The sequence below is a fragment of the Cephus cinctus genome, unplaced genomic scaffold (assembly GCF_000341935.2).
Source record: "Cephus cinctus unplaced genomic scaffold, Ccin1 Ccin1_scaffold0013, whole genome shotgun sequence".
Lineage (NCBI taxonomy): Eukaryota > Metazoa > Arthropoda > Insecta > Hymenoptera > Cephidae > Cephus > Cephus cinctus.
Genome location: NW_014332762.1, coordinates 57921 through 82278, shown reverse-complemented (window position 1 = coordinate 82278; position 24358 = coordinate 57921). Strand labels below are relative to the sequence as shown.

The 24358-nt window shown below is 38.1% G+C and overlaps 1 protein-coding gene and 1 long non-coding RNA gene across 5 annotated transcripts; one reads left to right on the top strand and one right to left on the bottom strand.

Moving 5' to 3' along the window:
• The first annotated feature begins 13862 nt into the window (after nucleotides 1–13862).
• Nucleotides 13863–17269, top strand: LOC112493972. Its single transcript, XR_003059002.1, has 3 exons — nucleotides 13863–14292; nucleotides 16902–17072; nucleotides 17130–17269. It is a non-coding gene; the product is annotated as an uncharacterized LOC112493972 (long non-coding RNA).
• LOC107264647 (proton-coupled amino acid transporter-like protein CG1139) lies at nucleotides 14368–24352 on the bottom strand. 4 transcript variants are annotated; one of them, XM_015733144.2, is made up of 9 exons: nucleotides 23207–24352; nucleotides 18539–18638; nucleotides 18286–18405; nucleotides 17909–18181; nucleotides 17751–17835; nucleotides 17372–17644; nucleotides 17117–17295; nucleotides 16816–16985; nucleotides 14368–16411 (listed from the first exon to the last, which is right to left on the bottom strand). In XM_015733144.2, the coding sequence occupies exons 2-9, from the start codon at nucleotides 18598–18600 to the stop codon at nucleotides 16164–16166; spliced, it is 1410 nt and encodes a 469-aa protein (XP_015588630.1). In that variant the 5' UTR covers nucleotides 18601–18638; nucleotides 23207–24352; the 3' UTR covers nucleotides 14368–16163. The 4 variants fall into 4 exon arrangements, with proteins under 4 accessions (XP_015588630.1, XP_024938232.1, XP_015588638.1 ...); XM_025082464.1 differs by having other exon boundaries at nucleotides 18539–18634; XM_015733152.2 differs by lacking the exon at nucleotides 23207–24352 and adding an exon at nucleotides 21366–22140 and having other exon boundaries at nucleotides 18539–18634.
• Nucleotides 24353–24358: the final 6 nt, after the last annotated feature.

Here is a 24358-nt window from a genome sequence, read left to right as displayed (position 1 = left end):
GGGGGGGGGTTAGTGTTATGGGGATGATACCGGTGGTGGGGGTTGAATAAAGGGCGTGGCTTGTGCTCGCGACCCCCAGAAAGCTCAAAAGGTCAAACGTCATTGGTCGGAAGGGAGTACCGCCCTTGTCATTGGTGGGGTAAATCTTGACCTCAGTGGTTCTCATTCCCATCGGTTTTTCATCCCCACTCTGTATACCAGGGGTTGGATCCACCCTTTTATCCCACTCTGAACACCTAGGACGATCAATATTTGGCGAACGATGCCCCAAGAGCCGATGCCACACGAATACCTGCTCGGGTCATATGCATCGTTGGATTTTACTTTATCAATTTACTTGGCTAATTCTGTATTAATTTTTTATCTTGTAATTCGGTAATTGAATAACGCTCCTGAATTTTCCTAAATTTTCAAAGGTGAATCTAGTTTTTTCGACTTTTTTTTAAATACATTTTCCCATATCGCAAACGCTAGTAACTGATTGAATTTTCGTATAGGCAAACTTCAAATACTATTGCCACACAGGCAGTACCATAAGTGGATTTTTTTGATATTATCTAAATTTCAAAATAACATCGTAAAATTTTTTTTAGACACAAATTATTGGTTACGTGACCATCAGGGGTCATCACCAAACGTGGATAACCAAAAGTTCCTAAAAAAAAAGCCTAATATAAATTTCGAAATTTCAAAACTCCATGCATCCTCAGTTATCCATAAATCGTATATACATACATCTAAGTGTATGATTGTCCTACTAAAAAAAAAGTTACCCAAATAAAAGATCCATTCCTCATGTTTGCGGACCCCCTTTGAGGAACATTAGACTCGTAGGGTGTTCCAGATACAATGAGAATAACAATGGACCGATGATGCGGCTAGTTGGGCATCCGAGAGGTTCCCGGTTCTTTTTTTTTTTCATGGGGATGCGCCCCAAGATGCAAACTATTTTCTAGCCGAGGGGGATGGGTCGGAGTTGGTCGCCAGTAAACACGTGCTACTAAACGTAGGTTAGGGTGACCATGATCGGCCGACAGTGCGACAGTGCGGGGGATGATTTTTTGGGGGGTACCAATTTTCAATGCCTCCCTCGGTTAGACCCACTCGTTAAATCAGACACGCCGTCAAGCATATTTTCTAGGGGGTGTAGATACGTCTTATAGGGCGTGAAACGATCTGTATCAGTAAAGGTAATCGCCCACTAGCCCTCCACCCTGTCAATTTTCCATTTTTTTCCAAAAAAAACTGACACGCGCGACCAATCCCTCACGTATCTGTGGAATTCCGCATTGTACCCCATTTTCACGTTGGGTCATTTGCAAACAGTAAAACACGTAAAACCACAATATACCTATAGCTTCGCTAAGCAATAATTCAACCCCTATTCTCGTCTCTCTCGACCCTATGAAATTTGAAAAAAAGTCTAAAAATTTTGTCACCCCCTACTAACATTGAACATAAAAGTATCGTCCAATTGAGTAAATAAATATTTTGAAATTTTGACTTTTACAAAAATATTTATAAATACTAATTTTCCAAAATAGTATTTTTTTTCCTCTTTTGTCACAAATATCCCCAAGTATCAATATAAGGAAGGATATTGCGTAATATGCCATAAGAGTATCTCATGTCCACGGGACCGCCTACGGCAGGACACAATGGAGATCAGTCAGGATCCAGAACACTTGCCATTTCACGGTACCCAGGGCTAAATGAAAAATGATCTTTCGCAGGTGCTGCCACCCTTGGCGATCGAGCGCATTATTCGAGATCTGACGTTAATGCAACCCGTGTAATTATGCCGATACGCTTCCGAGCCGTGATCCATGCGACACACTCACCAACCCTCACCTTACACCCTCGTACAGTGCTACACCGTGATATTCCAACCCAAAAACACCCTTTGGTCACGCACAGGGTAGCTTACATCTGCATCACCCTGTATATGCCGAAAACGTGCACCTGAACGTCATTCGGGACTTTGCCGATGACACTGTGGGGTAGAAGAAGAAAAAAGAAGATTATAATTTGTTAAGGGCACCAATGGGGTGTACTTTCAGTTTAGTTACAGAAACCATAAATTTCGTTATCACCGAGTAAACAAATGAATTGTATTTATTTTTGTATAAACCAAAAAAAAAGTTTTTCATCTACTTTAAAAAAGCATTAAATTTAAGGGACGATTCCAGTATTTATCTCTAATCGATTGTAAAGCTTCGTTCAATTATTGACACTGTGCTTAGGATTGATCGAGATCAATGGAATGACAGTTTACCGTGGTCACACTGGGTAGCTTAATTAATATTATTGTCATCAAGGCCAGCCTGTATCTACTGTTGTAATTAACCTCAAGACCAATGACGTAACATCCGTGGAATTAGCGTTGTCCATTGTCGCCTCGGACCGTAGAGACACTGTAAATTCATAACAGTGTCAATAAATTGACAAGCGACAAAATAATAATAAAAAATATATACCAGATTATTCAGCCCAAACGTACCGCCTGAACGTGGTTTTACCATAAGACACAGATGGACGCGCTAACTTCAGGTGGTACGTTTCTAGTGAATTACTCTGTATATGTAAAGTATAAGTGACGTAATTCAAAAAATCTAAAGGAAGGAGAAATATGATGAAAATGATAAATATAAAGTTTGTATAAATAATCCAGAACGCGACTGTCTCTGCCAATATAAATCATTCCCAATTAAGGGATGCCAATGACACACCCTTAGCATTGAAAGGACGCGTCGGAGTTCTAAATTGCATTTTTCGTGATTAACAAGACGTGAAAATTCCTGTTCCCTCAGGATGAAAGGAATCCCGTTGGAAAGCAGTCTGAAGGCCCACTTTGACTCCCCTAGGCGATTCCAGGGTTACGGCACTGGCTGACTGACTGGCGAGGATAGGCGGGATGGCTGGCTGGATGGGTGGCTAGTATCTACGTAGTCAGGAATTGAAGGGGGATATGGTGGGGAGAATCGGAATTCCTGAAAGCCCTGTTATCAATCTCACTGTCTTCGTCGCTCTTATCGAGCCATATGGCTCATCTTTTTCTATTTTGTTGCGCTCCCACGTATCTTCGTGCACTTTCAGCACTCTCTCTCTCTCTCTCTCTCTCTCTCTCTCTCTCTCTCTCTGACCGTCCTTATTGCTCTACCTCCAGCCTTCTCTGTCGTACTCTCTCGCACTCGTTATACGTACTGCGTAATGCATGCATCTGTTTCACTCTTTTCTCTATACTACATAGGTATAAGGTTTGGCGCACGGATGCTGCGTTGCATTCCTAACAAAGTAGTCATCACGCATTCCCGGGAAGCAATCGTCTACACCCTCGTTCTAACCTATTCAGCCTGCCTAACCTAACCTGCGACCTAAAACCTACAACCCACGATATACACTGGCTCTTAACTATACGACGTCTCGTTACGTTTTCGAGAAGCTTTGAGTATTTTTGAGAAGTTATTAAATGTTTTTAATATTTGAAAAAAAAATGTCAGGTACTTTCCCAATGAAGAGATCCTCGTGCATGATCCGACGCACGTGGGTAGATCGAAATTATCATATGAAGAAATTTCAAGGTGAAACGATGAGCCTCGTGCAGTGGGATATCTTCAAAGGGACCGATTTTCCAGCCGCTTTAACATGCCGCCACGTGGCGCTGGGCGCGCGACACGTGGCGCCCGATGACAGACGACCGTCGCTTCCACTTTTCGAGAGCGAATCGCTCGCGCGATCATTTTCTAATTTACAAGCGACTGTGCCCGTTGTCAGGAGTGATCGGGATCGCTTCACTGGATCCTCGAATTATTTCGCCACGACGAGTTCTCGTGTGAGATTTCGCAAAGGAAGCGTGGCACTGCGCGCGCAACGCGTATCTCGATGCGTATTGCCTTGGACCCTTTGACCCGTGTGAATTTTGTGCTTCAAAAAAAAAAATAAAATAAAATGCTAACCAGCACTGCTGAAATATGCTAATCAGACGTACCGCAATTAATAATGACGTCGGGTTGTATTGCGGTACGCATGGGCGTCACCTGGCTAACCGAAAGTCATAAATAGAGACATTAAATTATGACCTCTGACCTTTTACATAATGTACGTGGATGGGGTCTAAGTCATATACAGTATCGTTCTTGCTCCCACAGAAAAATTTCCCACCGTATTCATATGTGTAAATGGCGGTTTCCTGAGGCTGAGATCCTTGTGTCGGGCCCTTTAATGGTTTGGACCTAAATGTCTCTTTAATTATTTATATGCGGCTTGGCGCGTGCCACTGTCACGCCTTTTGTCAAAGATTCTGTATACGGCACTGTATTATAGGGTAGTTAAGTATGTCCTCCCACCAATAAGGAATTACGTACTGGATTCACGTATTATGACGTATTATATTTTTCTGATACGTAAAGACCATTTATTTTGAATTTCGTATTCGATATTGAAATTTTGAAACGATTTAAATGTGATTTTCTCAATTTTTTCAAACTTCGACTACGGCGTATGATTTCCCATGGATAGCAGGGATGTGCAACGTGCTATCGGTGCCACGTGGCCACTGTCAATATGCCTTCGGCTACCTTCACCCTGACGAAATTCACTGGGCATTCTGGGTTCTCGCAAAATGAAAATGGGGTAAATTTTGACAAAGCCTAAGGTCAAAGTACGCAAGAAGACTGGTGGCTTGTGTGTTAAAGCTACGGTGGTATATTTGCTCGATCGACGAATTTCCAAAGTCTCGATGAAATCATGTTTATCGTAGAAGGGACAGGGGAGTAAACGGCGTGACGATTTTGGGGTGAAATCCTGGGAAAATGTGCTAGAGTAAATATTTCACAAATTTTCTACGACACTGTATATATCTATACTATATTTCCCACTGGTCCTGTATTATTAGCTGCGTGTATAATTTCCAATGATTTCACTTACGAGCACCCCGTACAAACCGTATCTAATATAAAGCTCTCACCATCTTGATTTTGAAAATTGTCATATTACAAAATAAATATTATTTTATTAAACAACTATGTCAAAAAAAGAATTCGCAACGATTCATAAGTTTTTCATAAATTTTTTACAGGCGAATTAAAAGTTCTTAATTGTCTGAAATGTCAGACGCTCGAAATATATACAACAGGATTTAAATGGCCTGGAGTGTAAACTTGACTGTCAGTAAAAAGACTTCGTATAATCCTCAGTCAGGCATAATTGAATAGAGCCTATGATATTTATGAAGTAAAGAGCTCCCGAAATACGTGTGACCAGACCTTCATATGTTAAAGGAGGCACCCTGGCCCCCCCATAGAAATAGGGCACGTGTCACCCAGGGCTGTAGCTAGTCACGTGCAGGTCGCGTGTCAGGGATTACTAATTGTTGCCGAAGACCGATCATAATATCCAGAACCCGCTTCTGGTACAGTTCATGGATACAGTTAATATCTGGTACGGCAAACATCCTCGGGATTCGCGGCTTAACGTATGAATAAGTTTAAGAGGGTTCTTGCCTGTGCACAGCACCCTTGGATTCGTGTACTAGGCCTTCGGGGATATTTGATTTTCACACATCCTACTCGGATGGAACAGATCGAAGAGAGGGAGGAGAGGGGGACTGCTTCTTCAATTTTTTTGCAAATTTTGGCAAAAGTACAAAATTGAAAAAATTGAAAATTAAAAAAACCGAGTATTTAAACGATATTGGTACAGTTTTGTTGTTTTTGAAAAAAAAAAATGTATGGCAGCGGTGAATTATAAAATAGATAGGTAATGGCAATTTTTTTATTGTGACATAATTGAGGTTGAACGTAATGATGAATTAAAAAAAATGTGTGGGATTCGATTTTCTATTTACAGAGCCAAAAAATATGGTATCGTATTGGTCGCTATAACCCTCAATATTTATGGTGCAATTCACGACGTGGTGCTTTCGCGCCTTTACGCCGCTCTAATTGGAAACATATTTTTTCTATTTCCCGCAAGGGGATCAAAAAAAAAGGAAGAGAAGAAAAAACAGATTACGAGCAAGCCAATTCTTTGTAGCAATGGGCGTCGCGACGCCTCGCTGCTGATAACGGTAACGACGCGGTATCAAGTTCTGAATTGACTTTTTCGATCGTCGTTTCCTTATTTTATTTTATTGAATAAAATGTCTTAATAAAAAATGACTTTTCAAATCTTTTTCCAAGTTTCCTTATCATCAGTACTAACAAGTAGATCTCCATAACGTTATCGTTTAAAAAAAAAAAATTTTTCATATTCCTACGATTAATTTTTCTTATCAAAGTAAACGTATAAGAGGATTTAGTATACACAAAATTTTCCAAAAAAATATATTTACGCGATATTAATTAACAAACCTAAATTTGGCTATAGCCGATCCTAATATTATCTATGATACGAACGTGTGTTCAGGCCGGCTGTTCTCAGGGTATAATACGAAGAAGAATTTCCCTGAATATAAAAAAAAAATTTCTTCAATGATACTTTTTTTTTGTCAATACATAAAACCGATACCAAAAATAAAAAAATTTAATAATCTCGAACCGTGGCGTTAATTATCATTCTTAAATTCTGATAAGGTAACTCTCTGTAATATCATTCCTGATAACACTGTATATACAGGCCTGACGTTCTCAGGAAATGAAATAAAACAATATCACTCGTCACCACTTGTTATCTCATGCCTGAAACTACAAGCATATGTTACCACGCCAGGCGACCAATATTGCACGAGATTAATAAAACATTAATGAAAAATTTCGAGAGGCTGCAGTAAATACACTGGGCAGGTCCGCAGCTAAGCAAATATAAAATAGATATGTACTATCAATTTGATAACATGAGAAAGTCGAAATGTGTGCCAGAGACTCGAAATTTTTTAATACTCGAATGACAAGTCAACCCAATCCCCCCCCCCTCCTCTTCTCAGTGACCCATCATAATGGTCGACCATTTTATACATATATTATCCTAATATGAATTTCATATAAAATTGATTTTTTTTTTATCCACCCATCAAATCGTCAATTCGCCATTAAGACGTCTATCGATTTGACGATTATTCAAGGCGTACTTGGAAATATGGTTTGATAAGGGAATGACTGAAAAAAATCAGGCTAATCACAGAAAAGCCAAAAAAGCACAAGAAAAATTTACGTCGCGTTTCACGTACGCCTTACTGTATAAATTTTTAAAATTTCTTTCCCATTTCACATATCGCCTATGCAAATTGTATAGGCGAAATTGCAAACGTCGTAATTTACGTCTGAATCTTAAGGCAATACTGTGTTTGCGCTAACGTAGAAAGGTACATTCACAGTGAGGCATAAAGCGTACGACACACGCATGCCACGTTTAATACCAAAAGCTTGACTGCCTTGGCTGGTTCCGTAGTAGTGGGTAGGTATATTGGCGCCTGCCGTTAAGCTCATGTTGATCCCTGATACTACACCATAGTCCCCTTCATAGCCAGAGACACGTAATAAGTAACTCCTAAGAAATGCCAAAAACTCATGAAAATCCGATAAGGAGGTAAATCAAAAAAGAAAAAAAGAAATACAAAAAACATGTAAGCCCTAGCAGATAAAAAAACGAAATCTTGATAATTTAACATAGGACAAAAAAAATGTAAAAAATTTTTTTTACCCACATCGAATATTTTGAAAATCGATAAAAAAAGAAGGGGTTCAAGATTATTTTATTTTTGAGAAAAAAAAAAAGTTATCGCAACCCACGTTTCTCGTATTTTTATCTCTTATCCGTTATCTTATACAGGGTCGGTGGTGTTTCTCTTCCGATGCAGAGTCTCTAGGCTGTACTGTAGCATTGTGTAGAGGGAGTAAAGGCTCGGAGCCCGTAGCAGGGGGGTTCCCCGACTCCTCTCGGTGCTATTGACGGGAGTTTTAATAAAACTACCCCCACCAGGGGGCAGCAGCTGTAGGTGTAAGTGTGGGTGTGTAGCCGGAGGTCTGAAGGGTGGGTGGGAGTGAGTGGCTCGAGCGGGGGGTAGGTGGTGGGTAAAAGAGAAGGTCGACGGAGGGTTGAGTGGAGGGTTGGAGAACTGAGAAGATATTGGGTAAAGCAAAGATCGTAAGGATATAGCCGTCGTAGCGTCGCGGCGCGCCCAAATTTCAAGACGAAGGAAAACCAACCCCTAAGACTCGCGGCTCGTATTTTTATCCCTCCGAAACTTTTGGACGGCATCGTTCCCGGCGACCGCACCACCCACCTAGTACCATCCACCCTGGCTATATGGTCGCCATTTTTTTTTTTTTCTTGACATAAGGAGTTTCATATTGTCTGTAGATCTTTCTTTTCCTCTTCCCTCTCTTATCTCGACTGTGTGGGAAACGTCGGAGAAAATATTTTGCAATTTCTACCCGAGCGTATTTTCTTCGTGAAAATATCTAGGAGTGATAAGGGACCTAGTAACTTTTTTCTCCCTAGGACCGCGGCCTTATTTAACGTAGATTCACGTATACGTGAATGTATGTATGCACGGATAGTTACCGTCTATCGTGTATATGATTTTGGAATGGGGTGTAAAATTAAAAAATTTTTTTTCAAAGTTAAAAAAATTTTAAGCGTACGTGTAATTTTAGAAAAATTTATTTTTGTGACCAAGGCATATAGCACGTGCTTGGTCTGTCTAGGGAATTTGATTTCTCTTCGTTTGTCCTTTATGTGTACTGTATGGCATAGAGATATGACTGCGTATTGTATACGTATGTATTTATAAGCACGTAATACGTAATCGCTCAACAATTCCAGAGACGCACGAACAAGCAGTGACGTATGGGGATTAAAATGGTTTGTGGTCAAACACAGAAACGATTTGGAGAATGGCCAATGGAGGTTGGTACGCAACGTCGATTTTCTTTGGGCTTTTTGATCACCTGCTCTAATACGAACAATTCGACACTCGAAAAGGGATGCACCCAGCCGTGATTTTGAATGTCGCTCACGTGTGAATGCACCCGAATGATTTATCGGTATACGTGCAAGTACTTGGGATACGTATTGTGCGGGTAAAGTTAAATCGAAATGAAACTAGAGAAACTGTAAAAATGTTAGTCTAATTATTTTTGGAAAGTTTTTTTTTTTACGATTTTTCACATTTCCTACGATGACGTTTAAGCTTGTTTAGTGTATTGAAATTTTATTAAATCTAGTTTTATTTTTTAATCATTTTTTTCTGGTAACTTTTTCACAAGATTTTCTAGGGATTTTTTATCATAGGGACTATTCGGCGGGATACGCAATTAGTGTAATGTCTGCTTCGCGGGAGGTCTTGTACTATTGTGGGTGATCCTTGTTCTCACCCCTATTGTTCCTGGACTATTGTACGATATCGGGTTTATGACTTTTGAGAATCAATCATAATTATCTACTTTATCGAAACGCAAGGCAGTGATAAGGATAAGGGCTGGCCAATTTGCAGATGTTCGGGCACAGCAATATTTGCATATTCTAATAGCCGGCGATTGCTAATACTTTTTTTTTGACAAATATATCACAAGCGTATAAGAAATTCCTGATTACAAAATTCTCAAATTCACTTATACACAGTGATATATTTATACAGGATCTTACAAACAGAACTAGTTCGTGCATTGTTACGCGTTAACGACGCAGCTGTATTTACAGTGAGAAATTTCTTATGGCAAAATTCGCTCACCCTTATTGGTGCAATAACGATTAGCTGTATAAACACAAACACAGTAAACGATCATTTCGGACTGTGACGTTGTTTTTCAAACAGTAGTAAAATTCCCATGAGAACTTTTGCAATAAAAATAATTTTTGAAAATCGTACAAAATATCGCAAACAATAGAAACTTTAGTGCCCCTCGCCCTGTATTTACAACACGTTGGAACGATTAGAAAAATTTGAAATTTTACTGCGATTTTTTTTAATTCATCAGATAAGACCTGCTTTGTATACAAAATTAAAAATCGTTCACGCGCATTAAAAAATTTTTTCAAAATTTTAATTTCGATTCTATCGCAAACTGAGAACCTCTTCCGGCATTTCAGTCTCGCGAGGGCGCATGCTTCGGGTAAAAGGGGATGGTCAAAGGTTATGTTCTCGTAGGCGGAGCCACCCTTGGCTCAAATGGCCACCTCGTGGAAGTAGAGAACCTACTAGCTCTACCTACGATACAGCACGACAATCCACGCTGTACCTATTCCGACCTATTCGGACCTTAAGACAGGCCTAAGGCTTTCCCATATGAGAGCCAGTAGTGTCAAACGGCCGATAAAACGTCTTTCATAGTCGTAATTCCAGTACAATCAAAATTTCCCTAATCAATAGGTATCAAAATTACAATCATTGTTTTCCCTTATGAATTTAACTATTGAGTGATACTCGTCGATAATCGTGCAAGGATGTGTAGTGAGTTTTACCATTGATTCCTAGTATTTCATCTTATCAAAAAAAAATCCATTTCCGTAATTTATTATTACAGAAAATAATTGAAAATTTTTCGATTTAGGATATCGATAAACGAATTTTACAAGCATCGCAATAGTGGAATAATTTTAATAACGGGGATACAAATTTTTTAAGCATCGTAAGAGTGGAATCAATTTATATAACGGGTATACAAATTTTGTCCCCTCGAGTTACGTCAGTACGTATCGATGAAAAGAAAAAAGACAAACAGGTAAAACGGTGAATGACCGTTGATGAGATGAGTAACGCGAAATGATAAAAAAAGGAAAAGCAGATTCTTTAATAGTTGTTGCACGTTTTCAATTTTTATTTTGCTCGGATGTCGCGTGTGTCGTTACCTCATAAATTTCTGACTTCTTCGCCCCAAGACTGCAATAATACATGGCTCCATGAGAATTTCCAAAAATACACATTTTTGGCTCGTACGCTCACGCGCACGCATGCTGACACACGGCAACCCCTTTCCTGATTGAGTAAGAGCCGCAAGAGGAAGAGTCGAGAAAAAAAATACTATTCACAAGTTCACGAGCTGCCGACGGACAGCGTTGTAACAACTGGTAACCTATAGAGACTGTTCCAAAATTAGTCGGCAGTCGGTAGACGCGAGCTATATATATAGGTATATGTGTATCTATATAGCCAATTGTTAACAGTGAATATGGAATTAGTTTTGTATCGTTGGTTATATAAAAAAAAAATGATTGGTTGATGGTGACTATATATGGAAAAAAAAATCTTTAGTCTAAAAGTAATGACAATTAATATTTTTGTAAAATTATAAAATAGGGTTTTACAGGCATATTGTAATAGGGGATGACAAGCTGATAAATTTTAAACCGATAATATACTTACAGGTCGTTTCAATCGGTATTTCTACTAATCGGATTCGTGACACGCCAGAACCCTTAACTGGATCAGGATTCGGGGATATAACGATTAATCGGTCGGGGTTTGTCCGGCAGGGTGATTTTCTGGGGTTGAATTATAAGAGGGGGGAGCGATGTGAGCTGTACGTGCCCTGGCCAATTCTAACCTAGAAGACAGGGGACAGCTGTTGGCTGACACCGGCTGCTCTAACAATATCCTATACCGGCACTTTTGGGGATCCAAGATGACGGTCCTGTACTATCTCTGGGTAGGACGATTCTACGAGGGTTTTACTATGGTTCTTCTCCCTACGGTCGAAGCCGACGTCGGGCGTCATAGGGCGTCATAGGGCGTCAGCTTGTCGCCCTTTGTAGAAGAGATGGCCTTCATTTTATGCGGATCGGCCTTGATCGTAACTTGTCGCAATAGTTGGGATTCGATGGGTTCCTCGAGGGTATATTTCGGAAAGAATATAACGAGCAATCAAGTTTAGGTGAAGTTTGTCAGAAAAATTTTTACACAAATTTAATACCAAATATCATTTTGGCAATTGCAAAGAAAAATATTTGAAAAAAAATATTGTTTCAAAAAATTTCCAAAAAAGATAAAAAGCTGTTACACGAAATTTGGAATTTTCAGAAAATTTTCATATTCCCAAAAATCCCGTTTAACCTACCAATAAAGGAACAGGAAACAAAATAAATGTATTTCTTTTTGTACAGTTTCAAATATGAGATAAAATAAAACGGAGATCAAACAAACAATAAAAAAGATATTCACCTCGGCACACGTGGATGCAAATAGGAAAATGATAAAGTACAGCATTCGACCGTGTTTCCTCTCAGACCGCTTTTCCACTGTATAACATGGGGTATCGGGATAAAGTGAGAGGGGTGGGGGGTGGCGTGGGCGTGTTACTTCGAAATTCGCAGGAAATCCCGAAAATCGCTTTCCGATACCAACAAATTCCCATGGTATCGTTTTCCTGTGTCGAGGCGTACCGCATCGGGTGGTAAAAAAAAAACATAGATATAGGTACGCAATGGGGGTGGTAGCGACGGCGGCGCGCCGCGACGCCCTATCCACGATCCTAATGTCCAATAAATTGATATAAATACGAGAGGCAGCACCCAGTCTCTTTCGGGGCCCTTTGGCCACCTTACTCGACGAACCCTTAACCCCAGGTCCAATGGGGTAAATCCACCCCACATCGAATTCGATCTGGGGGAATATATTAATACATTACTCCTGGCTTGTAGAGTTTAAGGGGGTGGTTCAGGGGGTATGGGGCATTGGTAGCACGTGCACTATACAATACTATCCGGGCCGGTTGGAAAATATATATATATATATTTCTTCTTTTTTACTTTTGCCTTTTACTGTCTCTTCCTATCCTAACCTTTGACCTTTGCTGATACCAGCCACTTTGAAACGTTCAAAAATCGTTTCCCGATCCAACCCACTCAATATGAGATTGATAGGATTTTATATCTTTGAAGAGATTTTTTTTCAAAAGGCTTTCTGGGTAGTCGCTTAGGATTATTTTATTAATTGATGGGTATATGGGAATTTATCGTTCTATAAACTTTAGTAAGTTTTAATAAGTAAATTTTATATTTTCAAACAAATTTAAAAAAATTTTTCTTTGGAAGAAACAAAACATAATTCAATATATCTTATGACTATAGGAAGGTGTATATGTATACTGATATATGGTACAGGGTGGGTCTATATTTTTTGTCCATACGATAGCAAGAATGCGGAGAGGGGTCCGGGGACTCCGGGGCAACGCGGTGTAATTTTTGGCGGTACGTCAGGGCTGTAGTAAAATTCAGGGGACCCCCGCAGTGTGACACGTGCATCACCCTTATTTGAAGGGGCTCCCTTTTCCACCCTTGCACAACACATCTCGTCCCGTTCTCTGTGCCATAGACCACCCTTTGGATGCCTACTACCCCCTGTCCACCATCCCTTCCTCATAACTTTTACTTTCGCTTTGAGCCTCTTGTTTGACTGACGCCCCCTTGACTGGGTTCTGTCATCGATACTACGTTTCGGCCCTGGGATTTGACTACCGGCAGACAAACAACACCCCTGCGCCCTTGGTAGATAATTAGCGTGTCCTGTGAGAGGGTTACAGGTGTCAAAGCTTATCTTCACCTATGATAAGATGATAAGAACAATTGATAAAGCAGGTAAAAATTTGTTAAAGGCGGAGGCGAAAAAACATTAAATATTTTTCATAAATTTTCTTTTACGCTAAGCACTCACCAAACAAATTTTATATCCTTCACGTGAAATCCATAAACAATCGTCGACTGAAGATAAATAGATTTTACGTATCACACAATTTCACACGAATCTGGATTTTATAGAAGCCCGTATCCCGTAGACTGAGTTACCGATAGTCGCACGCAAGATGGTTCAACTACTGAGCAAAATAGAAATTAACAGCAGCTACGCGTGGCGCCATCTGCGAACTGGAATATTCTTCAGTGGTTCGTCATCTTCTATTATAATATCCACGGTCGATATGAGTTTCAGGAATATACAGAAAGAAAGGATAGGCACGTAGTAGCATTTTTCACGCGTACGTACGTCGCTGGATCGAATTTTCAGTTTGATAATCGCCGGTGTGACATCATTATTCCTTTGTCAGATTATAGTCTAGTGACTTTTATAGTAGCTTCAAGTGCCCGAAGCGTCAATGACGGAAAACTTGATAGAGTTTGTTGGTTGGCATTTATCCCATCGGATACAGACTGCGAATAATAACCTGAGTAACGTGTGTATTATCAGTTGGTTTCTCACCATTGGATGTATATTTTTCGTTATTTTTCACGAATCCACAAGTGCTCTATAAATACATTTCGAAATTTACTTTATTTCTTTTCCTACTCATTGGTTTCATACGCAACGTACACAAAGGATGTAACGGCGGTCGATCAGTCTAATGAGGAATCTATGATAAACAGGTACTAATTACATACTATTTACTACTGATATTACCTCCTTATTACTTTCGCCTAGATAAGACAAAAATTGATTTGTTCGAGAAAGAATTTATTGTCCAAAAATTCTATACAGTCAAGTCCCTCTAACTTCTATGAGTCGTAGCTGCGGGTTTCAGGATCGAGCACGTAGGAAAATTTTACCACCTAGCTTTTAGAAGCATGGTTAAGAGAGAGACGACAGTACAGTATTTGCTGAACGATAGAGAGGAAAGTATAACCTAGCGAGTACATACAGACGTTAGAGCGACTCGACCATAATTCATTCGCTGTGATTTTCCCGTGCAAACTGGACATGTTGGCTTGACAGTTTATCGCAAGGATACATTGTCATGGCGAATGAACATAATCGCATAATATTGCTATGATCGCATTAAGTTATAAATGTTAATAAAATAATTTAACGAGTAGCATCGTGATCTATTGTTATTAACAGCATCGATATCCATACATTATTTACAAGACAGTGTAGCGAAGCGTCGGAAAGCCTTTTTTTTTTCTTAGAAAAGAAATAGAAAATACTTAAAATCCCTCTTTTCGACTTCATCTGTTTTATGGTTTATTTGCATTATATAGGGTAAGTCCACCAATAGACGAACACCTTAAGAAATGCCTTCCGTGAATAGACACCCTTGTTAAAATTATTATATATACATATAATTTGTATAAACCCAGTCGTTTATTAGGGACAGGCTTATTCACTGGTGGAGTCACCCTATTTGAACTTCATTCCTTTATTGCTTAGCTATAGTTACTTTTACGTTAATTTTCTTATTATCGTACAACTTCTCAAAACAAAGAACAACGATGCAACGGGGAATGCGGTTTTATTGTTGTTGTTTTTTTTATTGTGTATAATAATACGCGTATCTCTCGTCACTGAATTTTTTGATTATCTTGATTGGTTTTTTTTTTTAATTTTTCTATTTTTTTCCCTGTGGTTCTTTGTATTCTACGACTATTCAACAATTCGATAAACTAGAACAATTTCATAACAGCTCGTTCCGCTACTTATTAATTAACGTTATTGCGGTTTCGTTATTACATAATAATTATCTCTTGCAATTGTGCGTTAACAGACTACACGTCATTTTCAATATTCATCGTGTATTAAAATCCGACGCGTAGTTTATTAATTCATAAATTGCGACTAGCTAAAGTTTACTATAATTTCATACTTATCCGTTACTATTGTCTAAATAATTATTTGTCTAATATCTTTACTTTCCCTCCAATAATAAGCCGATATTTCGGCTGTTACGTAACTGTGACAGTTCCAAATTCCGTCACTTGTTTTTCTCTGCGCTACGACCTTTTCCTTTTGCTGTTTTTGACTTCAATTTCATATCCAGAGATATGAAATGGTGCATGGCATGAGCTATGGCAGTGTTTTATTATTCGAGAGCGAAATTGTCTAACTAATAATCTACGTATATATGGTTGTGCACAAAGGTTATGTAATTTATATTATACCCAGTGTCCCACCTTTCTCTCCTTCGTTTTTCGACTTTCGATTAGACACATTGTTTTCTATGAAGAATAAAATTCGTGAATTATTGTTGGCATTTGCGTATGCGCGTCAGGAAATTTGTATTTGAAAGCACCGAAATTTTGTATATTTATACAGCGCATATTGTTATTATTATTTTTTCTTATTTCTAATACTTTCTATGCAGGCAACCTTTTTCTTTTAAAATATGTCTGGCCTCCTCCCTTATCACCCCCCTTACTATCTTCCGACGTGTCACCACGTGGAGAATGCGAAAAAAGTTGTTCATAACAAAAAAAAAAGAAAAAAGAAAAGAAGGTAAGACGAGAAAACAGAACCGATCCATTTACGGACCACTGAAGGAATTGATGATATCCACCATACTGACGAACGTGCCTACCACAAGACCGATAATTCCAAAAAGTATAAGAAGTATGTTTTTGACAAAGATCCACCAGCAGGGACCAAACTTGTCCGGCCAAAATACGCAGATTTCGATAATCGCCGGAAACGCAATTCCAAGGGCGGAGAGACACAGGGCGCCGAACAGCGAGATGAACAGTCCCAATCGTGGAATTGCAATAGCGAGTACAACTGTAAAAAAAAAAAAAATAATTTTTGATTTTTTCGTTTGACCCTTCCATGCATACATTTCCTCTTACATGCGATTCACTTGAAATTTTGCATACATGGGTCTCTAAGGTCGCTGATTCACGAGTCGGAGTTAAAAATTTGAACTTTTTACACTTTTGCAACAACGAAGCCATTTTATCTTTATATGTATTCGGGTTTGTCGTTGGTTACGTAATTTTGAATTTTTAAAATTACAAAACTTTTTCTTCAAACTCGAATGCAAGCAACTCTTGGAATTGAAGTTTATCGGTAAATAATCTAGTTTCGATTGACGTAGTCGTCATGCGTGTCTGGGGACAAAACCCAATGGTTTTGTGGAAACCTCACGTGTGCCATTAACATAAGAGGCTTAAAAGTGCACTTACATGTGAGCAGCGTGACCAAGGTTCTACATACGTATTCCCAGAGCAACTTGTTCTTCTGGATTCGATGATTCAGATACGTGTTCCAGATAATCTCAACGGGTACGTAACCCTGAAGGGCATACGTGATGAAGATGGCTATAGCGAACATTATGTTAATGCTCTGTGCCATCCTGCCAAAGGGTACAGAGATGAGACATGAAAAAAGGATGGAAAATATAAATTTTCAAAAAGTAATCTACAGCTGAACATTGAAACAGGTATGACAATAAAGTATGTATTATCAAATAATTAACTAACTTACACATCTCCTGCAGGTAGATTCAGCGTGATGCTACCGAGAGACCCATCGCCGTATTTGACGTATCCAAAAAATCCAACGAGAATGTACAAAGCGACAATCACAAACATACCGATGTTCAGGACGCCGCAGTAACCCCCAAAATTTTGGGGCGTTTTCATGTTATTTTCTAATGCGATTATCTGCGAGAAGGACAACGGTACCATATGTATACTCAACAGTTTTATAAAAAATGATCCGCATACGTTAAACACTCACCACGCCAACGGCCTCCAGTGCGAATAACGTGGTACCGAAGTACAGTGAAAAGTTGCGAAGCGATCCAAACATTTGTCTATCGCTTAACGGCGGTAGGTCGTCGAAAACATAAGATAAAATCATGGCGAGTCCGACGAACGTGATGATATTGGCGAGAGTCGAGAACGGTGCCAGTAATTTCAAATTTCTAATGTAGTTTATGAGCGTCAGAGGTATCAATAGAATTAGCATATGAATTTGGATATTAGCCTCTAACTTATAGTTGTCTGCTACCTGCAGACAAGAAAAAAAATGCACGTATGAATTACAATTAAAAATAATTATCTGACCGAAACGACATTTCTATTTTGTTTTTTTATAAATTCTTTTATCAATTCACCTGCTTGATGTTGGTCGCTATGAAAACAATGTACACGCAACAAATTCCTAGTTGATAAGCTATGAGAAATCCGTCGACCACGCCCCTGGGGAAATGTAATTTTCTTTTTTAATAGTCCACTATTTTTATTTTTCTACTCAAAATTTTTATCCACTCACGGTGCATATGGTGCGAACCACTTGATGCATGGAGGTCCTTGCTCCAATGCGTATTTCATACTCATCGGATAGCTGAGTATAGGAACCTTTAACCGCTTACAGAGTGTATACTGGGACTTAACGAGAACGTGGAGACAGTAGGTGCATAAGATACCGATCAGTATGGTTGCAATGACACCAGTGACCAGGCCACTGTTGCTAAATGCATTTGGCATCGCAAGTATACCCGTACCCAGGCTCCCCTTGAGCAAGTGAATTAACGTCTCTGCATTTCTGCAAATAAGAATAGTTATCGATACTAAGATATAGCTTGCGTCAAAAGTGCATCAAACGCGATGCAGTTCCTTAGCACGTTTACCACGTCAATTAATGCTCACGTGGTAGGATTTGGTCTGTTACGATGCTTGTGAGGATCGTACGATTCGCCTGAATCGGTCGTGGGAGATGCTGTGCCATCCGATCGTAATGGACCATTTTCTGGTGATTGATTATTGGCCCTGGAAGAAAAATACACATGACCACAACTTTCTCTCGCACTTCAACGTTCTTCCCTGACTTACTCCAAGGAAGCATTTTTTGCTATTAAAAATTTTTTTTACATTTTCTTTTTTCTAATACATAAAAACTTACTTGTATGGACTCTGTGTGTTGACCAGTTGCATATTGATGGACTCTCCATTCTTACTTTCCATGACAATCTAAACGTCCGTGAAAGTGGATAGAAATCTTTCTGAAAGTAAAATCGCCACGATTATTCCACGATAAATTTTTATTCAGGATCGTAAATTTTTTTTTTTTTTTTTTTTTTTCACTCAATCGAATCTCCATATCATTTTGCCCTCACTCTGTTCCTCGTGTTTGCGTCAGAAACAAAACCATGCATAGAAATAGACGTGGACGACGTAGATGGATTTAACAGACAATCAGTGCAATAAAATACGAAATTGCATTAATTAAAGTTTGACCCAGATTAGCGTGCGTATATCCGACGTAACTGGTGCTCCAGCCAGTCATTCATAGTCGTGCGATAAAAGAGCAGCCGTAAATGCGGATTCATTCCCGTGATACAATTCATTGGTATTCCCGCACGCATTATAACGGATCATATTAATTATGGCCAGTAATAAACCAATACGTGGTTCAATTTGACAGTAGGCAATAATAACGTAGGACAGATATAGACCCGTCCCAATACACGCCATGTATCTATACACATATCTTCATACGTGGCTATATATATATTCGCATATACGTAAGCTCATAACAACTTTTCAAATTGATTGCACTCAATCGTCTTTGCATTGAGGTCAAATACTGTTAAATGAATTGTATTCGCCCTATTATCATATCGAACGTATCTTTCTAGGTATATCGATACTCGGTAAATATTTGTCCCGGTCGTTTCCTTCGTACGTCTAACAATACCAAAACACGCCTATGTAACTGACACGTGGGAGAAATATATAGAAATCAGAATTTTTTTTTTTTATTTTCAAAATTACCTAGCTCATACCACGTATACGTTGCACTGCAACCTAGTTCGCCCGAGACACGTGTATTTTGGCCAAAAGTCAAAAAGTATCCAGGTTTCAGGAATGCATTACGAAAATCATTTACACTCGTGCATGCAAATTTTGACGTATGACAGTTTTGCAGAAAATTTCTTAAATCATCACTTACACGTGTAACCGATATCGTGCCCTTATCAATAATATATAACGATTATCCGTTATTACGAAAAAAAAATGTTTAAAGTAAATTTAAGTAATTAAAAAAATTTCATAACAGTTGTCAATATACTGTGATTGATATATCCATTAATTATCCTTGGTCCAAAATTAGTGGCCGTCTAAATATAACGTAAGTGACATTGTTCCAAGTAGCACATGTGTATATGCGTATCCCAGTAGATAAAAATATTCACATATGAATTTGTGCCTCCATATGAGCTCGTAGTGTATGTGAATAAATTATCTACATGTATGAACCACATACGGTCAGTGGATCCCCAGTTACCCTCCGACGAGGATGTCAAAATTATTGGGTAGATTGCAATGCTTAAGTCTAGTTTAAAGTCCCGTTCACGCGTGGGTCGGCGCTGGTCGATAAATTCCTCAAATTCGTTCACGTACCACTGATAACGATTATTTAATTCGCGTATACGAAGAGCGAATTAACAATGTTGACTTTGATTAATGAGCATTAGGTTTCGTTTTGTTCGATAATCTTGCAATGTTACGTATCGAGGATGTCTCGTTAATCGCGCAAGGTTATATTAATTTAAGAAAGGTTAATTAACCACGATTTTTTCTTATATCATTATATACAAGTCACATATGTTTAATATACGTATATTGAATGGCACTGTGTACTTTATGCATGGCGAGTACTGAAAATTTCCGATGAATTATTTGTACGACCTTCAATCAAAGAAATGCAATTGCAATGCACTTGGTTGCGATGCGATTGGTTGATACGAATGTGAAGTTGAGATTCTTGTATCGGCGGGCGAATGAATATTTGTTATAGAAATTTTTCAATTGAAATTACTTTTTTTTTTATTTAGATATAAATATTCATCGCGATTATAAATAAAACGTTGATTTATCTTATAGTGGTATTTCGTACAGTCGCGTACACCTGTCGAAAAATCATTGCACGTGGATCTGATTAATTATTGCTATTTTTAATTCAGCATTTATTCGGTTATTGTATTAAAGTCTGTTACTGTGGTTTACGAAACTTACAGATTTGACTTTGCGCTAATGCGATACGAATATTGAAAGAGCATTTTTATGACGTCACGATGATGCAACATGGAAAAGGGAGAAATACGCGAGATGTCTGATGGATGGGAAATGTCAAAAATTAAAGTCAGCTGTTTCTCTTATCTGTTTCAATAGAATTTTTCTTTCGAGTGCCAGCGCGTTGAATGGGACGTAGAGTTAATTTGAAAAATTATATATTTCGATGGAATTTCAATGTCTCGATTTAAATTGACTTTGTCACTATTAAGAGATCCGATTTAAGGTTCATAATGTCGCAAATGATTCGGCGCTATTTATGATGAACTTTGCATAGTTTTATAGGTTAAATGGCGTAAGCGTATGTTACGTATATGCGCATATATATATCCGCTATATATATATATATATTTATTTACGTACATTGTTATGTACTCGTCATACGTATATCAAGATGAAGAGCAGTTTCTTGGTAAAAGATATATAAAAATAAATATTTGGCAGGAGGACTTTGCTCAGTCAATAAATACGCGTGTACTTTGAGTTACGCCAAAATCTTGGCAAAACTATTTGAGAATGAGGATATTAAAAAAGCGCAATTGGTCTGTTAGCGACAGGTTGAAAATTTCGAAAGAAACAATATCGATACTAGACACGATAAGAAGACGCATAGAACTGTGAAAAAGAATAAATTGAAATTTATAAAATCTCACCTATGTTATTCGCAGTGTCGTCCAAAAGAAACTCCTTTAATAAGTCACAGGATACGAATTACAATCGAAGTATCAATGACAATAATGATTTTGGATGAAAACGAGGGGAAAACAAAAATTAAAAATACAATAAAGATAATAAAACATAGGTCTGATGGGTTGAGTATTTTGAAAATAACAAAAAAAAATTTTTTTTCAAAATATACAAAATATTCTTATTCGAGGCAAGTCAGAAAAATTTAAATATAATAATTATATGTCGATTTCTTCGTAAAGCTGTGCCCGCGCGTTGTCGACGTGCACAAAAAATGTATGAGAAATTAACAAAATATTATTCCACAAATAAAATAATTGATCCAACACAATTCCTATTCTTATTTTCTCTTTTTTATTTTTTATTATTTTTTTTTCGTTTTTTTTTTTTTTGTAACGAACAAAATCGTCCGACGGAAATTTCAATTCTTCCTTCGTTTTGTTGTTCTGCGAGCCGATGGATAATATGTTTCTTCGTTTGGAGATTACTAACGACTGTCTAACGATACATAGCTCTGGCTCTACCTAGTAGACGGATATATACGAACGTGTGCGAAAATATATAGAATGCTCTACTTTGCAGCCATGCGCATATGTGCTTCTCTGCACACATGACCAATTGTACCCAAGTGCGGGTTAACGCATCCACGCATTATTCAGTGTCACGTGGTAGTTCCGCAGTTAACGTAACAATAAGTGCATTAATTCGGTGCACCGAGAATGCATGTGTTAACGATGTGTGTGATTAACGGATGCATTAAATTTTTTTTTTGTTTTTTTTTTTCAACAATTTTATAGCTTATCGATCTTGTCATTCTTATCGACTGCCTATTTTCACCAGTGAATTCTGACAGATTCTGCGCACGATGCACTTTAGATATATTGAACCGTGCAGGTGCAACGCTCTTATGGTTGCACATGCATTTTTTATAGGGGGTAAAAATATTCCCGAAAAAATTAGGCACTATTGTAGGAGTGAAAATAAATAATTCTAAATCAAATTTAATTGATATCAGAATTTGTTTTAAGCGTTAAATAATGCGTTAAGGTATCAGCTTGAAATAGAGGCATTAAGTAAAATCATCGTTTGGAACATGTATAAGTTTTTTATTAAATAGATGCATTGTTTAGATGTATATAATATATATTATACGTGTATTCGGTTTGTGATCTATCTAAGGACCTAATGATTTCATCATTTACATTAGTCGCAATAGGCGACAAAATCTTACTAAAAGTCTCGTCGATCGTTGATTATCGATCGTGTAAATTTATGTCAATATATATATATATATATCTGTTTTTTCGTTTTTATAAAACTAAGAGAGACGAAAAAGTCTCTGGACGACGATTGGTGGTGATTTCGTATATTTGAATATTCGTGGGCGAATTTTTTTAATCCAAATTACTGCCCCGTCGATACTATCGTCATTTTTATTTACAATGGATTGTCTCTACGTCTATTTGATCTGGAGACGAGGACGAAAATACGTAATAATAAAAATAAAACTAACAATGAAAAAAAAAAAAGCAAACGAAAAAGTTTACACAATTATATACAAAATAGTTTTACTGCCAGCAGTATATTGTCTACGAATCATGAGAGAGAGAGAGAGATAACAAAGCGAACGACGAAATCAAAAGATAAGAATGAAAAAGAAAAAAGAAATATCAAGTTAATAATATCCATAAATGAGACGTCCATCGATCGTAAAGAGACATGTTAAAAAGTTTACACAGATAAAATTGGTAACTAATCAGAGCAAAAAAAAAGAACAAAATTGTCTTTTCAGGTGCACTGTACTCACCTTTCCCGTTTATCGAATACAATATTTAATTATTGTATTAATTTCACCCTAGTTCCTTTTCGGTCCTCGTTTTCCGCGCCCTTCAAAAAAATGAGCAGAGCACTCAACGTAGAAAATGAAACTTGTGATGGAAAAAAAAAATTGGATTAATCGCACGTAACTCCTATTCCCGTTAATCGGTACGCATTCGGTACCAGGGCCGTGCACACGTGAATACGAAAAAAAATAATCACGGTGGGCACTGCACTGCTGACCTTAATAGAACTTGTACTATTCCTGGGAGCGATCCATACGTACAGCGAACGGTGGCCACGTGCGGCGAGTCTGCGAAGTAAAAGTGACGCACAGTGCACCCTACACTCAGAAACAGCAACGTCAATGCCAGTACGTTGAAACTAGGAACGCTTTTTTGTCTTTTGAATACTTTTCTTTTCTTTGTCAAATTAAAAACAAAAAGTCATATTTTAACCCTCGTACCACGTAATACGCTCTAGTCGTATACATTTTTTTTTTGGATTTAACCTGGAACTGAGATTGAAATGTATCATTGAAATCAATAAGTTTCCATCGTCGCGTCCCTTACGTAAAAATTATAATTAACGCTAACGTCCTTCGCATCGATATACATATCAAGAGTATCACACAGTTTTATCAAAATACTGCAACATTAAAAATGCTCCGCAAGAAGAAAGAAAAATATATAATTATAAGAATTGCTCGAGTCTCGTGCGAGCTCTTGTGAATGTTTTCAACGGTTCTTTCTGTATTTTTTATCTCCAAAAATTTAATCCACACTCCCTCGAGTCGCTCGCCATTCTTTTTCTTCGTCTTTTCGTACATAAATATATTAAAGCGTTATAAATAGCGTGTCTCGTTAACTTGACTATGCATTAATACAACACGTATTAATACAACCTGTATCACCACAACCATTTATTCATCACTGGTATCGTTACGTCACTTCCTGACCCTATTAGTCTCAGTCGACTTTCGTCAATCTCTTTCATCTTGGATAATTTCGTTAATTTCTTTTTTTTGCAGTTCATTTACAATCGAACCTCTCTAGAAGCAACAGGCTGGGTACCGAAATTGTTTGTACGGAAGTCCTCTGAGCAGCAGCCGTCTCCAACTCCAGACACCCCCCCCCCCCCC

Excerpts from the sequence above, each read along its gene's own strand:
- LOC107264647 (XM_015733144.2), bottom strand. The coding sequence starts at position 18,600 with ATGGAAAGTAAGAATGGAGAGTCCATCAATATGCAACTGGTCAACACA. Across the intron at positions 18,182-18,285 it reads AACAGACCAAATCCTACCAC|AAATGCAGAGACGTTAATTC; the intron begins GTGAGCATTAAT and ends TCTTATTTGCAG. Across the intron at positions 16,412-16,815 it reads CTTGGTCACGCTGCTCACAT|TTGTACTCGCTATTGCAATT; the intron begins GTAAGTGCACTT and ends TTTTTTTTACAG.